At 35.7% G+C, this 17,773-nt stretch overlaps 1 protein-coding gene and 1 long non-coding RNA gene across 2 annotated transcripts; one reads left to right on the top strand and one right to left on the bottom strand.

The window, feature by feature from the left end:
• Positions 1-830: 830 nt before the first annotated feature.
• On the bottom strand, positions 831-8,301 carry LOC141376538 (uncharacterized). The gene is made up of 3 exons (XR_015502366.1): positions 7,091-8,301; positions 6,617-6,692; positions 831-3,891 (listed from the first exon to the last, which is right to left on the bottom strand). It is a non-coding gene; the product is annotated as an uncharacterized LOC141376538 (long non-coding RNA).
• Positions 8,216-17,395, top strand: LOC141376535 (uncharacterized). The gene is made up of 8 exons (XM_087273243.1): positions 8,216-8,717; positions 10,428-10,574; positions 11,818-13,632; positions 14,001-14,095; positions 14,225-14,275; positions 15,300-15,792; positions 16,707-16,815; positions 17,111-17,395. The coding sequence occupies exons 1-7, from the start codon at positions 8,498-8,500 to the stop codon at positions 16,811-16,813; spliced, it is 2,928 nt and encodes a 975-aa protein (XP_087129369.1). The 5' UTR covers positions 8,216-8,497; the 3' UTR covers positions 16,814-16,815; positions 17,111-17,395.
• Positions 17,396-17,773: the final 378 nt, after the last annotated feature.

The following is a 17,773-nucleotide window of genomic DNA, read 5'->3' as shown; positions in this document are numbered from 1 at the left end:
GATTTTTACTTTAAAGAGCCCCTATTATGGGTTTTTGTAAATGACCTTCCATGAAGTGTGTAACAGCTCTAAGTGAAGTGAAATATCCAGCTAAGGTTTAAATCTGAAAGTGCGCAGTGTTTAAAATTATTGATTAATTTATAAAAGAGTCGACTCCTAGTACTTTAAATGAATCATCTGGATAACGAGTGAGCTGTTTCTGCGTGACGTGGATACAAAACTTAAGCCCCGCCCAGCTGTTGCGCGCGCAAACCCGGGAAAATTGAAACCTGCGTTCTGGTCCACTAGCACAGTAGCAAAGAAACAGGCTAGACACACACTGTAGCAGACGGTTGTATGAAGTCACGCTGTGCTCAGCTGGATATTATTGGAAGTGTGAAGGAAAGTTAGTGCTATTGTCTCTACCCAAAGATGAAACTCAAGAGTTTCAAAAATACCTCAGCATTATAGACCAGCCATGTGCTGTTCGAGTGCTTCTGGAATACTCACGCTTACAACGGAGAATTCATCAGTTGTTTGGTAAAGGAAGGATCAGAAAAATGTTGACAAACATCAGTAAAATAACTGTTATGAAAAACAATCTGAGCTAGCAATTTACTCTACTGAGTGAAGCCTGCAGCCACTGCTCTTTTGAGTCACTTTTTAAAAATTGCTAAAAAATGGAAAATTTATGTTAAAAATTGCTAAATTTGTTGCTAGGTGCTGTTTGAAAATAAAGTTGCTAGAGTAGTATAAAAAGTTGCTAAATCTAGCAACAAAATTGCTAAGTTGGCAACACTGTGTTTTGGACGCAGCCTAAGTGTCGCTCATATTGTTTATTATTTATTTTTCATTTAATATTTGTAATGTGTTGTAAGAGCTAGCGTGTTTCTTTAACAAAAAGATATTTTGACAGATGTTTCTGTCTGGCGCCCAAGGTTAACTTTAAATGAATGATTATTTTGATTTGTTTCTTTTTTGGAATAATGCACCTTCCAACACGAGAGTTACAATAACCACTTCTGAAAATAGTGGAGTTCACAGGCTGAAAAGTTCGAGAACCCTTGGAATAGACCTGATAAACTAATAAATAATTATGATATTTATAACTAGGAATAAAACAATATTACAATTCTAAATAAAAACAGATTCGCCAAATAAATTTCTAATATTCCAGCCAATTTTGATTTTATGAATGAAAAACAAACAAACAAAATTAAAACCCATTAAATATTCATATATTACAAACAAATTCCCAATATTCATTCATTTATTCATTTTCCTTCGGCTTAGTCTCTTGTTTGTCAGGAGTTCTCACAGAGGAATGAACCACCAACTATTCCAGCATATGTTTTACACAGCGAATGACCTTTCAGCCACAACACAGTACTGAGAAACACCCATACACTCACTCTTTCACACACACACACTCATACACTAAGGGGAAATTTTGTTTATCCAATTCAGTTATCCCGTCTTTGGACTATAGGGGGAAACCGGGGCACCCAAAGGAAACCAACGTTAACACAGAGAGAACATGCACACAGAAACTCCACACAGAAATGACAACTGGTCCAGTCGAGACTTGAACTAGTGACATTCTTGCTGCGACTGAACTGCTGTGCTGCCCCTATTCCCAATATTGATATTGTGTAAATTTGAATTCTCCATCTAAAATCACAAATGGCATACCTCAAATCATGTGGCTTGATGTACTGTGGCTCTTGTGCACTTCAAAGCAATCACCCTTACTATTTTCATCTGGCTGACCATAAAAACAGGAAGAAATAAAATCTCTATTCAATATAATGGCATCAAAAGCCTCTGAATCAGTGCTCCAGCACATCAGCAGATCGATAACATCCAGGTACGAAGCATCATCTAATGCAATGTTCAATTTGGAGAAGCCATTCAAACAACAAATAGTTCTCTCTATGGGTATAGGAAACCTCACTTCCTACTGTTCCCCTGGCAAAAGGAACATAGTAATGACCTGATGGACACTTCCTCCCAAATATGGCCATTCCTGTGTTCAGGCCAGGCAGCTGTGGCATTTGTTAAAAAGAGACTGTGGGTCTTCTCAAATGAAGGACGCAGTAGAAGAAGCAGCTGGTAATTGCTAATTAGTATAGCATATGGGTTTAGAGATGTAATCAAACCCCTGACCCTGATTATTAAACTGCAGGGCTCAAAATTGCGACCATTTTGGTCGCATATGCACCTGAAATTTTACCTATGCGACCTCAAAGTTTATTTGGGAGCATTTGTGCGAGTGCAAGAAATTGTTGTGTGCGACCAGTTTTGACTGCAAAATGTTCACCACATGCGCAGATTTGGGAGACATTCACGCAGAATGCATATTTGCACTTGAAACGCGAAACGCAGCGCTCAGGAATGGTATAAAACAGTTGTCATGTCAACTTGCTGCAGTAAACAGAGCCAAGTCCGTAATGCTTGCCCCGCCTTCGCGCTCTTCTTATTGGCTCACCACTGCTCTAGCACTAAAATATCAGCTGTCAATCACTCAGTCATTGCCTTCTGGTTTGGGATGACAGAGAGAGCTACTACCGCAAAAAACTAAAGCGCTGAAGATGAGAATGAAGATTACACTGACAGATTTTGTTTTAGAAACCGTGGCATCTAAAGTTACAAATAATGACACATCTTAGTAGTGATCATGTGCTGAATGTTAATCCACTGTCTACACTTTTCGATGAGTGGATAAATTACTTAAATTGGCTTCAAGTCCGCTATAAAAAGTCTGTGGGATGGAATTTTCAGGTAACTCTGTGCCACATCTAGCACGAGAGCTTCTGTTTAATCCTAATCGCCAGATTCTGTCCGCCATGCAAGGGGCAGCTATATGTAAAATTGAACACCACGTACACCATCACAAACGGGCTTACACTGAGTAAACTAATATTGCTTCTCATGAAAAGTATTGCTATTAACATGACGTATGCATATAATAAGGTACAGTATATGTCAAAAGCATCAGTGCAATATTAGACACGACGTGTGAGAACAGCACAGTTACACCGTTAACAGATTTATTCATGTCAAGCAGTGCATGAAGTGCATATTTTTCTCATGCATGCATATATATTGTTTTGCTTGTTAGTTTGATTAGTGGTGATTTTAAATGCAATAAATATGTTTGTATAAAACTTGTAGTAACGGTGCTTATAAGTGCGACTAAATTTTGGCTGATGCGCCTAAATTTTTTAAGTTAGGAGCACCGGTGCAACCAAGCAGAAAGGTTAATTTCGAGCCCTGTATGCTACACTATTTAAGGGCATTCTACTTTAAAACATTGATAAGACCTGTACTTCAATTTTCATTCAAATGTATAATGCCATTAAGGGCTGTACGATATTTCAAAATTGCCATATTTTTGTATTGTATTGTAATTATATTAATACAATTTCTTTAAATGACTCGAATGTCTATTTGGAATTTATAATTTTAGATTGATATGATTCTGTAGGGGAGAATTAAATAACAGTACTTAAGTAATCAAATGTAAAAAAATATTGGACAGTCTTTGTTGTATTCATTCAATTTCTTTTGGCTTAGTCCCTTATTTATCAGGGGTCATCACAACGGAATGAACCGTCAGCTATTCCAGCATATGTTTTACGCCCTTCCAGCTGCAATCTATTACTAAGAAACACCCATACACTCTCACATTCACACACACTCATTCACTACGGCCAATTTAGTTAATTCAATTTACCTGCACCGCATGTCTTTGGACTGTGGTGGGAACCGGAGCACTCGGAGGAAACCTACACCGACACTGGGAGAACTTGCAAACTCCACACAGAAATGCTTACTGGCCCAGACAAGACTCGAACCAGCGACCTTCTTGCTGTGAGGCAACAATGCTAACCACTGAGTCACTGAGCCACCCTGTTGAACAAACAATTCATTAAAATAATCAATATTGAAGTTAAAAAGAAACAATTTTTAAAATTCTCATTCAATCACAGGCCTTAAAAACACTTGCAAAATTATTAATTATAATTTAGACTCGATATTGTATATTCTGCGATAAACTATTGTGAATGATAACATTGTGATATTGATGCTGAAACAATATATCGTGCAGTCCAACCATTATCGTCCCAGTAAGATAGGAATATGCTTTCAAAAAAGCCGATACATATATACTGATATTTGTGTGCCAGTGTGACACTAAACTAAGGAGAGTTTAACTCAACGTTGTAAAGAAAGCCTGGTAAGAGCTTAATTAGCTAGTGCAGGTGTGTCTGATTGGGGTTGGAACTAAACTTTGCAGGGCACCGGCCCTCACGGGCCGAGTTTGGGCATGCCTGGTTTAACTCATTCAAAACACTCCCTCACCTGAACTCACCATGAGAGAGATGAAGAAAATGAAAGCACACAAGCGCTAAGGTATCAAATGCTCAAGACATAATCTTTAAAATGTTGTATTAAAAATGTTATGCTTATTTTTTGTGGAGAAATCGATTAGAGGTAGCCTGCTATTTTTATTCTTAACGGAAAACAGCCTATGCTGGTTATTAAAAAAAGACTGAGCCAGTGTTTTTTTGCTTTGTGGCCTAATCTAAATCTGTAATTTAAGTGAAAATATTTAGTGCAGCAAAATTTTGAAAAAAGAGACTTGAGATATTTTAAAACAAATAAACTCACCCAGTATACCTATAATGTTTAATCCAATTAGGACATTTACTGCCATCTACTGTACAAAATATATATTTATTAAATTATTTGAAAATGAAACACCTCTTAAAAATTGCTCATGAATATGTTATTAGAATTTTGACTTGATCATGGTTGTTGTTATTATCTTATATTATGTACTTTTTATTGTCTCACTTTTATCTTTTTTTTTTTTTTGTAGTGCTTTGGGTTGTAAGAAAATTGTCCCAAATAAAATTTATTAAAACTATTATTTTTACAATAGTTTAATAATCAACTCAAAGCTCCTTAAGATCACAATAAATTAAGATTTTTACTCATCATAGTACATAATGCTGTTGATAATGTAACAATACAAATGATTTGATTTGAAAAATGTTGACAATATCCATTAAAATCTTTTAATTCATTAAATTTAAGTCTAAGTTGGCATTTGAGCTGTTTTTTAAATTAAGAATTTTAATAACAAACATAAAAACATTCATTGGTTAACCATAAAACATTCTTTGGTTATGCAAATATATATATATATATATATATATATATATATATATATATATATATATATATATATATATATATATATATATATTACATACAGTTGAAGTCAGAATTATTAGTCCCCCTGAATTATTATCACCCCTGTTTATTTTTTCCCCCAATTTATGTTTAATGAAGGGAAGATTGTTTCAGCACATTTCTAAGCATAATAGTTTTAAAAACGTATTTCTAATAACTGATTTATTTTATCTTTGCCATGCTGACAGTAAATAATATTTTACTTAATATTTTTCAAGACACTTCTATACAGCTTAAAGTGACATTTAAAGGCTTAACTAGGTTAATTAGGTGAACTACGCAGGTTAGGGTAATGAGGCAAGTTATTGTAAAATGATGGTTTGTTCTGTAGACAATTGAAAAAAAAATAACTTAAAGGGGCTAATAATTTTGTCCCAACATTCTTTTTTTATTAAAAACTGCTTTTATTCTAGCTGAAATAAAACAAATAAGACTTTTTCCAGAAGAAAAAATGTGATCATACATACTGTGAAAATGTCCTTGCTCTGTTAAAAATCATTTGGGAAATATTTAAAAAAGAAGTAAAAAATCAAAAGGGGGCTAATAATTCTGACTTCAACACCATTATGAATAAAATGTCAGACACAATGTTATGGTGTAGTTAAAAAGAAAATTTAAATTGTTATTGTAAGGAAGATAATTAAACAATATGTTCATAAATAGACATATAAATAGAGTTGATAAATAAAGTTAATAAATAAGAGTTTAAAGGCAAATCTTTGACAAAACTTTTATTGAGATGAAATGTATGTGATTGAATGGGTGTTGGCCTAATTTAGTACCTTTACATGGACAGCAAAATGAAGACCTGTTTAAAATTATATAAGACGTAAAACACAACATTTCAGTTAATTTAAGATTTTAAGGCCTAAAAGTTTTTTTTTTATTTATTTATGTGAAATATTTTAAAATCAATGACATTATAAAAAATGCTTTTCTTCCTTCGATTTTAGTCTCTAGTCCAAATATCTAAAAATTCTTAAATCAAAAACAATTTCTGTACAAGCAAGTATGTCTTGTTTGAAGAAATTATTTATCAAAATTAATAGATTTTTTTCCTTAAAACAAGCAAAATATGTAAAATATTAAATCTGCAAAATAATCACTTCAAAAGGAAAAACAAGATTATTTTGCTTACCCCATATCCATTTCTCAGTGAATATAGTCAATAATTTTTGGTGCATTTTATCAAACATTTTCTTTCATTATTAAACAGTTAGTCTATGTCCGTTAAAATGAGAGTTTGGTCATTGAACATCTTTAGGAATAGAAAGATTTATTGCAAACAAAATTACAAACTACATTTGTGTGTGTGTGTGTGTGTGTGTGTGTGTGTGTGTGTGTGTGTGTGTGTGTGTGTGTGTGTGTGTGTGACCTTGGCACTCTTCGAACCCAGTTTTTCCACTCTCCATCAACACACACTCATGGATGAAGACAGAACTTCTTGATGTCTGCACACAGAGCAGTAGGAGACAAATGGTCAAGTTATAGCTCTGCTGCTTTTGACAGTAAAAAACGAAACATTATAATGTGAAACTGTGAAATGTTTCTCCATCACAATTAAACTGATGTTTTCTTTTAACAATTCAATGTCACTTTTTCCACTATCTACATGTCATTCAGCAGTAATAGGTCTGAATATAAGGACTGAATATAAAACACTAAATACAAAACACCTTTAGTTTACATCACGAAATGTTTCTTAGTAAAACCACCATTTAAATCCTCTACAAAACAGTTTAGACAAAGCATTGAACTTAAATTGATAGAAAATGCACATATACACTGATATAAATAAAAAAAGCTTAAGTAAATAGCTAAACTCTATATTAAATAAAGAAATAATTACCTGCGCACAGAGACTCAAACTGACAGTTGTTATATTTCCACCATTTTAAAAACATCATTTCGTTAGCACATGGAAAAATGGCGCTCACGGAGAAGAGTAGGCATCAAAACGTCAACAAAGGTATAAAATAGCACAAACATAAAGCGAAAACCCACTCTGAAATTTACATGAAACTTTATGTTTAAGTTTCTGTGTGGAGCTACACAGAGATGTCGCGCTAACAGCAGCAAAGCCTGACGTTAGGATACAGCTGCGGACACGCACATTAATATAGCATCATTTTTGTAAGACTGTATAACAATAATTAATATTTTTACAGTACTGTGAAGGTTGGGTTTAAGGTTGGGGTAGGGGTAGACGTTAATCAAATACAATTTATTGGGTGATTTATTAAATACCATAAATAATACTCGGTACAACTACTGTTTTTACATTACTGTTATGTTTGGGTTTAGGGTTGGGGTAGGGTTTGAGGTTAATAAAATACTTTAAATGGAAAATTTAATAAATAATATAAATAATTCTCATTAACTTTCGGCCGGCGTGGGTTGTTGCTAACGTTAGGGCAGATATGGTTGGTTAACGAGAATTATTTTTTAAATTTCCCATTTGTTGTATTTTATTACCGTCTACTCCTTCCCCAACCTTAAACCCGTACGCGTCACAGTAATTTAAAATATTAATTATTGTTATTCAGTGTTACAAAATGATATTGATGTGCGTATCCTATCTAGACTTTACCCGTATCTGATGTAGCAGCAGGATTTATGTAGATAACCCACTAGTATTATTTCATACAATATTTGTTTTTATTCATATTTTTTAATCGAAGCTAGAAGAACGGTATCTCCTACAAGAGTAATTAATTAATACTTGTCTATAAAATAATTAAACATTTGTTTGTTGCCCTTTTTAAAATGCCTTTATGTTTTTTTCAGTATTGTGCTATAGTATTCATTATCCGTCACAAACATTCATATTTTTGAACTTGAGCACTAATTTTGTATTTTTGGCAATCAATTTGTAATCGTTTTTATATAAATCTGCGAATTGTAAAGCCCGCCTTTTTGATGTGATTGGCTAGCATTTTGACATTGATGAGCTATCGCTGACTGTAGTGGTTATGTGGTTTAGTGGCAACTTCAGATGTGAACAGTCCTAGATGAGTAATATTTGAAAATCGCCTTTGTAGTTTTAAGCAAAAAAACTACAAACTCGTAAGCTGTTCGAAGCAAGCTGCAACTGTTCGAAGGATTCCAAAAATGACGTCATCGCTATTCGGTGCTGCCACACCCTTCATTTAATTGATATTCTGAATTGAGTGAAGACGCGTTTGCAGAAACCTCGCGCAAATCTTTGGATTTGCGAATATCTATTGACTAACTTATTTTCTGAGTAAACAGGATTATGAGTGAGAAAACTAATTTTATGTTTGTCCACGCGATGGCAGCAACAACGCCCGTGTGTGTCGAAGGAGAGACTGAAGGGACGAAAACATGGCTGGAGAACATTGGATTCTGCACCAACTTCTGTCCCTGGCTCGACGAGGAGGATTCGACAATGGCTTCAGATGCCGACAAAGCATTTGATAAGCCTTTTACTATCAGTGACAAGAAAAATACAACCGGTAAGACTGTCAGCAACCACACAAGCTTTCTAGGTTTTTAAAAAAATGATAAAACTGGGCAAAGAGAAAGTATTAGTGGATGAAATTAATTTAATATATGACTTAAGAAACATAACATATAAAACAAAACATGATAAATTGTCAATAATGGGGTTTAGGATGAGAAAAGTGTGAGGTGAATTGCCCTGAATTGAGACTCTGGCCTCAGATATCCCTAACGTTAAAGTTAGTTTGACGTTAGACATTCATTGACGTTAGACATTTGGTTTCAAAACAATTAAACTCTTTGCTCCTGCTATAGTTTGAGTCAAAAATATGTCAGATAGACATAAATATGTGCCCTTTATATTGCACAAGGCTTAATTTCTCGATTTAAAAAAAACAAGTTTTGGTTCTGGTCTTATTGTATAATTTCATCTGGTTGAATTTTTATTTTGTTTGAGAAATAAGCTTTGTGCAGCATAAAGGGCTCAAACCATAGCAATGAAAAACCATAGCAAAGAGTTTAATCGGTTTGAAATCAAATGTTTAATTTGGCCACAATTTTCTGTTTCTGCATATTGAATGATTTTCAAATCTTATTTTAACAGATATTTTGGGAAAATGCTTTAAATATTTTCTGACATACAACAATACCCTGGGAAAGAATTTTGTTACGTTCGTGGCTGATTTTGCCCCATTAATGATGTCAGTTTTTGATAGCAAAGACATGACACCATCTAATAATGCAGTTTTGACTGTTGCTTACTTTTCTTGTTGGGAAAAGGTCAGAGTTAATTTTTTACTCATCAGTTGCAGTGCAAAAAGGCTTAGTTTCTGCCTTCTGTTCAATTCAATGTTGTTTCTAAAGTGCTTTCACTATGTAGACTTTGTCAAAGCAGCATAACACAGCTGAAGTTCTAGTAAACTAAAACTGCTTCAGTCCAGTTTGCAGAGTTTTCCCTCTATATGGAATATTGTGTGTGTGTGTGTGTGTGTGTGTGTGTGTGTGTGTGTGTGCGCGCTTGTGTGCGTGCGTGTGTAAAAGAGACATATGTCTGAAAAAATTAAAATAAGCAAGTTAGCTCTCAGAGGATAGTAAACATAGTGAGTGTATTTATGCACAAACACTATAATCTGCAGTTTTACTCCATAGAGCTCCATATAAAAGCCAGAATCTTATTTGCACAGGAAAAATCTAAAGGGTTAATGCTGTCAACTGATGATGAACAGTAAAAATGACACATTTTATTTCTTCCCAACAAGGGAAAACCACCAACAATCAATCAAAAATGTTATATACTTTATTACTATAAATGTTAGCCTTTTTAAGTAAGATCATATTTTACTTGATAAGATTACAAGAATAATACAAAATCTGTTTGTTTCAAGTAGCAAAGAATTAATGATTGAGATATCTTATTTTATTAGCCAGGAAAGACCCTGATATACATCACACTAACTTAATGTATTTCTGTGCGTGTGTGTGTGTGTGTGTGTGTGTGTGTGTGTGTGTGTGTGTGTGCGCGCGCGCGCGCGTGTGTGTGTGTGTGTGTGTGTGTGTGTGTGTGGTAATCTTTAGGAATAGACTAAAATAAATTATTTTCCTTTTTATGTCAACGATCATCTGAAAATTAAGTAATGATCATGTTCCATGAAGACATTTTGTAATGAATAAATTACAGTTGTTGTTGTTTTTTTATGACTCTTATGGCTAATTTTTTTATTTAGGGTCACATATGGAGATCATCAGCTTTTGCAGTGATTTCTGTCTCTGGCTGGACGATGACTGGACTGTGGCTTCAGATGTCGGTACAGCACCAGATGAGATGCCCGATGACCCTTTTCCCGATAACACCATGGAGGAAAACACAACCGGTGAGATAATTAGCAACCTCTTCACTGTAAAATATGAACATTTTATTAATGGGAATTAGGATACTTAATCTCTTTAAGTAAAATATAAAGGTAAAAACAGGGTAAAGACATAAGTATTAGGGAATTAAATTAAATATATAAAAAAACAAGTAACATGACATATTAAACAAAAATGAGAAATGATTAATATTAACACAATGATTACATGTTGTTCTATAAGATAAATTGGCCTCAAGTGAGACTTTTTTTAAGGTGGCCTATCCAAAATAACAAATTCATATTCAAAATACTATTTCAAAATTCACAGTACATGTTATATTAACATTGAAAAAGAAAAGCTGCAAATAATACATCGAGTAAATTGAATAGATTTTAATAATATATTTAATTGTGTTCTCAACTCACAAAATCACAGACTCTAAAAGTTATTTTTGTTAAAAGCAAATCTTCCTTGCTGTTCTGTGCTTGTAATAAATGGACAATAAATTACATTTATCCCTCTTTGACCTAAAAAATTGAGCCGATCGGTGACTAAAATAATGTTATCCAAACCATGAGATTTGTGATATGTTACAACATTAATTTCTTAAAATAATATTTCTTTTGTGGAAGCCTTTTTTATTTTGTTTGGCTGGAATAAAAGTAGCTTTTTAACAGTTTAAGGTCAATAATATTAGCCACTTTAAGAGAATATATATATATATATATATATATATATATATATATATATATATATATATATATATATATATATAATTGTATTAGTCTTTATAGAACAAACCACTGTTGTCCAATGACTTGCCTAATTATTCTAACTTGCCTAGTCAACCTAATTATCATAGTTGTGTCTTTAAGCATTTTCAGCTGAATACTAGTATCTTGTAAAATAGTTATTTAAACTTAAAGTTTAAAAACATCATGAAAAAAATCTCATTAAATCACAAGAGGGCTAATAATTTTGACCATGTTTGTATGTATGTTTAGGAATAGCTTAAACACTTCATTTGATTTCCTTTTTATACCAAAATTCATCAAAAAATTAGGTATTTCAAAATTAAGTTTTAAAATGACTCTTATGTCTAATTTTGTTATTTAGGGTTATAAAAACACTACAGCTTGTCCCCACTTTGGGAAAAGTCACCCTATATCTTGTTATTTTTTAATATGTTTTATTTATATATACTTAATAGCCTAAACAATAACAGATTGTCATGTTTTCTTTTTTGTCTTTTTTTCAATTTAGGAATTCAAATACAAGGCAGCAGCAGGTGGAGCAAAATCCGTGCTTTCTTCAAGAGAGTGTGGAAGGCCATAAAGAAACCTTTCTTCTGCTGCAGACAGATAAGCGTGGAACCACAAACACCACAGGAGAATCCACAAACAACTAATCCAGACCTAGAGACTGATTCAGATACAGAGAATGTCGCTGGACCTTCTTGGATCTGGAACTCTGTTGGTCCAGATTTAGAGCCTGTCCCTGGAGTATCTGGTCTCTGTAACTCTGTTGGTCCAGATTTAGAGCCTGTCCCTGGAGTGTCTGGTCTCTGTAACTCTGTTGATCCAGATCCAAAACCTGTCCCTGGAGTGTCTGGGCTCTGGAACACTGTTGATCCAGATTCAGAGCCTGTCCCTGGAGTGTCTGGGCTCTGGAACACTGTTGATCCAGATCCAGAGCCTGTCCCTGGAGTGTCTGGTCTCTGTAACTCTGTTGATCCAGATCCAAAATCTGTCTCTGGAGTGTTTGGGCTTCAGCACACTGTTGATCCAAATCCAGAGCCAGTCTCTAAAGTGTCTGTTCTCCGAAACACTGTTGATCCAGTGCCTGTCTTTGGGGTGTCTGATATACAGAACTCTGTTGATCCAGAGCCTGTTCCTGCAGTGCCTGGTCCTCGGAACACTGTTGATCCAGATCCAGAACCTGTTCACGAAGTGCCTGGTCCTAGGAACACTGTTGATCTAGATCCAGAGCTTGTCCCTAGAGTGTCGGGTCTTCAAAACACTGTTGATCCAGTGCCTGTCCCTGGGGTGTCTGATTTACAGAACTCTTTTGATCCAGAGCCTGTTCCTGAAGTGCTTGTTCCTCGGAACACTGTTGATCCAGTGCCTGTCCCTGGGGTGTCTGATTTACAGAACTCTTTTGATCCAGAGCCTGTTCCTGAAGTGCTTGTTCCTCGGAACACTGTTGATCCAGATCCAGAGCCTGTTCCTGAAGTGCTTGTTCCTCGGAACACTGTTGATCCAGATCCAGAGCCTGTCTCTAAAGTGCTTGTTCCTCAGAACACTGTTGATCTAGATCCAGAGCCTTTTCCTGAGGTGCCTGGTCCTCGGAACACTGTTGATCCAGATCCAGAGCCTGTTCCTGAAGTGCCTGGTCCTCGGAACACTGTTGATCCAGATCCAGAGCCTGTCCCTGAAGTGCCTGGTCCTCGGAATACTGTTGATCTAGATCCAGAGCTTGTCTCTAAAGTGCCTGGTCCTCAGAACACTGTTGGTCCAGATTCAGAGCCTGTCTCTTGGCTATCTTGGCTTTGGAACAATGTGCGTCCAGTGACACCGTTTGTCCTTGGACTTTTCCGTCTCTGGTACACTTTAAATCCAGATCCAGAGCTGTTTTCTAGAGCACCTGGGGTCAGGAACACTGTTGATTTAGATCCAGAGCCTGCCCCTGGAGTGCATGATCTCCGGAACTCTGTTGATCCAGATCCAGAAAATGTACCTGGAATGTCTAAGCCCTGGAGTACTGTTTATTCTGATCCAGTGCCTGTACCTGAAGTATCCAGGAACCGGAATACTGTTGATCTTGATCCAGATCAAGAGCCTGTACTTGGACTGTCTTGGCTTTGGTACACTTTTGTTCCTGAGCTAGAGTTTGCCCTTGGACGGAATCGTCTCAGAGCCTGTTTAAATCCAGATCCAGACCCCGTTGCTGGACCATCTGTAGTTCAGAACATGGTTGATCAGGAACCGGAGCCTGTGCCTGGACCATCTAGTCTCCAAGACACGTCCAATGCGAGGTCCTCATCTGCCTCAGGAGCCCCTAATTTTGAGCCAAATACTGGTGAGTGTGCTAACAGCACTCTGAAATCACATACAAAACATTAATGCAGAATCAAATTCATGAAATTTTGTTTATTTAATTTGATGGAAACAGTAATATTATAGATGCTACTGTAACATACCTGTTAATGTAAGGCAGTTGTTCTCAACTTCGGGCCTCTGGCCACCCTGCACTGCACATTTTGTTAGTCTTTCTTACTTAACACACTTGATTCTGATCATCAGCTTATTAACTTATTCTTGTGTGTTAAATAACAAAGACATCCAAAATGTGTGTGTAGGGGTCCGGGGAGTCAAAATTGAGAACAACTGATGTAAGGTTAGTTTGTCAGTATAAGAGAATAACCTCTTCTTTCTTCTTTTTTTCAGGATCTTTGATTGGTCTCTACGGCTTTGGAGAAATGATAGGATCTGGGAGCTTTGGCTCAACATACAAAGCAGTTCGTAAATCTGATGGCAAGCAGGTAAAAATCTCTTACTGTTCAATTGGCTTCTTATGTAACCTGTTCACTTGATCCAAACTTGAATATTTATTAAACAAATTACAGATTGAATAATGTGAAAACAATAATTATTGTGTTTTCTTTTTTTAGGTTGCCATCAAGAAGATTCCGAAGAGAAAGAATCCAAGTTACATCTCTGTTGTAAGTTGGCAAAACTTCACTCATCATTTAATTCTTTAATGGTTTGGACACGTTTACAGTAACATAGTTCAATTTCAAAAGTCAAAAAGCAGCCATATGAATCTGTATGAAAACTTCTCCCATGTTCAAGCTGAAGAAAATTATTTTATGGTGACTTCAGGATGAGCTGTGCTTCATGCTGAAATTTGATTAATGTGAACATTTACTGTATTATGTAGCAGTACTGTAAGAGAAAAGAGCTGGAAAACCTTGTTGATCATATACAAAAGTACTAAAGCAGGGTAAAATACATGTAAAGGATAAGTTTGCCCAAGCATTAAATCATTGTTTACTCACCCTGTGATTCCAATCCTCTGAGACTTTTGTTCCTCAACAGAACACAAAAGATATTTCAGATTTAAGAGCTTTCTCTTCTGCTATAGACGGTAAGGGTCCTGAGAAGCTCAAATTCAGAAAAGAAGCCAAAACCATTGTCTGAACAGTTGATGTGACTTCAGTGGTTCCACTACAATCATACAAAGCTGCTGAAACACCTTTGTCTGCCAAAAAACTGTAAAAACAAATTAGTTTGCCAATGTTTTCTCTCCTGCATCAGGTCAGGGTACATGTTTTCTACAGGCAGTATGATGTTTTGTCAGAGTCATATTACCTGTAGTAAATGCACACCCCAGTCTGATGTAGAAGACTCTGGCAAAGTCAGTTGTTTTTACAGTTCTTATTTTAGTGTTCTTGGAGCATCGTATGATTACAGTTGAACCACTGAAGACACTCCTTGTCTCCTTTTCTGGACTTTGAGCACCTCAGGACCGTTCCTGTGTGTGGAGGATGAGGGAGCTCTCAGATTTAATTTAAAATGCCCTAATTTGTGTTCTGAAAGATGAATGAAGGTTTCAAGGGGTTGAAATGACATGAAGGAAAGTAAATAATAACAGTATTTTAATTTTCGGGTGAACTAATCATTTAAATAGTACCAATTTTTCCTCAGATGTACAACTACTAACCCTTGTTTTCTTTTTCTCTGCAGCCTGGTTGTTCCAGACCTGTGTGTAAAGAAGCAGCGTATATGCTAATGCTGAAACATCCTTCAGCAAGCAAGCATGTGATAGAAATGTATGAGTGGTTTGATCAACCTGGATTCATTTCACTCGTCATGGAGTACCCCCAACCTTGCGTATCTCTGCGGGACTATATAATCATGCATGACAAACTGTCAGAACGGGTTGCACGTTCCCTGCTGCACCAGTTAGTCCAGGCAATGCAGCACTGTAGTTACCGTGGTGTTTCCCACAACGACATGCATGCTGACAACATCCTAGTCAACACAACGAAGGTGGAGCTCAAGCTGATTGACTTCGGTTGTGCTACCAATATCAGAGCAGAAAATTGTCAAGCTGTCGTCTTGGCAAACATCCGGACCGTAGGCAACATGCTGTATTTCATGGTGCATGGAAGATATCCAAAGTACAGCATGTCTGGAACGAAGCGCCACCTTTTGTTTGGTCCCAGTGTATCCAGTGGTAAGTGAAAAGACAAATTTACATGCCAAAACCTCAACCTGTTGTAGTCTCATGACAAGACAGGAAGAGCTTAGCATTGCTGATCCTAGGAAATGTTTGACTTTATTAAGGAATCTAACGACACCATGTATAATAGCTAATGATTGAGCAACTTCAGTCCTGGGGGGCCACTGCCCTACAGAGTTTACCTTTAAATTGAATCCTCAAGTGATCTTGTCATTGACTGTATTCAGAATCACCCCCTATATCAGGGGTGGCCAACCCTGTTCATGGAGATCTACCTTCCTGCAGATTTCAGTTGCAACCCATATCAAACACACCTGCCTGTAATTATCACACAGTGTTCAGGTCCTAATTAATTGGTTCAGGTGTGTTTGATATGGGTAGCAACTGATATCTGCAGGAAGGTGACTCTCCAGGAACAGGGCTGGCCAGCCCTGCCCTATACCCTCATCTACTACTCCTTACGTTAGTCTAGTAAATTAGTGTATTTAAAGGAGTGAATGTAAACAAATAAGTCAATTGAAGCAGTTTTGTTTGTGCTTTTCTGGTTGATAAACCCTCGGATGGATTGGATTCTGCTTGGTTAGACCCAAGTTATTTAACACAACAAGCTGTATGCTAGTAATGAAACACTGTAGTTTTATTTGTCATGTATAGGAATGTTATTTTTACAATTAAATAAATGTATTTATTAATTCATTTAAGGGTACAGGGCTGCGATTTCAGACATAGCCATTGGTTAACTTGCTTCAGAAGTGTTTGATTAGAGTTTAAGCAAAACTCTGCAGGACACAGACCCTCCAGGACTCTCCAGTAGCCTTTTTAATAACAAATTTCAGAAGATATCTTTATAAATGTCAGCTTTAATGTCTTATACAGTCTTGATTAACTATCTCTTTCTCCTTGTACAGACTGCAGGGATCTGATAGAAAAGTGCATGGATAGGAAATTGTCAACATTGGGGGACGTCTTACAGCACCAGTGGATGAAGAAGCAGGAGATGGAGGAGCAGGGATGAAGGTAAATACAACTGATCCAGTAGGAAACAACGTTTCTAATACTGGCACACACAAAGCTGATGATGTCACGTTAGTTTTAGATTTTTTATTAATCATCTTCAGTTTTGCTAATGTGTAACATATTTAAGTGCACTTAAAACTCAAGTATTAAACATGTTTAGCAACACCGTTAATAAAAAAAATATATATATTCAAATATTTGAAGATGTTTAAAAAAACTGTGACAATGAAAACATTTAAAATGATTAATTTTCTGAAAGTCTGAATTTTTTCTTCTTTTATTTTTCCTCATGTAGGAACTTCACACACAAAGCAGCAAAATCTTCAACAAAAAATGTTCAAAAAATCATCAAAACTCATCTATAAAGAAGCTTTTCCCGATCCAGGACCACCGTCTGTGCTCATAAACACTACAGGATCAGCGTTTCCCCAGGAAACTGCCTCTTTTGAGCTACTCTCCATGGGATCGGCCTTCAGCAGAGACATTACACTGAACTGAATTTCAACAGAGACATTTGTTAAGCTGCTTTGACAACATTTGCATTGTATAAGTTTTGTAAATAAAGATGAATTGACATGTACATATCAGAAATAAGATTTATTTTTGCACTTTATGTATATATTAGAGTATATTATGTGTATGTTTATTTATTTAGTTGTACAGTTTGCACTTTTGCACTTTATGCTGTTTATGACACTACTAGTCAAAAGTTTGGCGGTGGGGGGTGTTAAAGAAAATGATTCTGTAAATATTGATTTATTACTTATTGTATGTAGTTGCAAATGAAATCATTGATCCAGTCATTTTTGCTTTTATTACTGTTACCATTAATAGGATCAAGTGACTCTGAAGACTGGAGTAATGATGCTGAAAATTCATCTTTAAAATTACTGGAATAAATGATTAAATTAAATGATCAAATACATTTTAACAGTTATTTTATAGTGGAATAACATTT

Source organism: Danio rerio, chromosome 11, assembly GCF_052040795.2.
Source record: "Danio rerio strain M-AB ecotype USA chromosome 11, GRCz13ab, whole genome shotgun sequence".
NCBI lineage: Eukaryota > Metazoa > Chordata > Actinopteri > Cypriniformes > Danionidae > Danio > Danio rerio.
The sequence above is the reverse complement of the archived record's forward strand: the minus strand, read 5'-3'. Positions and strand labels throughout refer to the sequence as shown.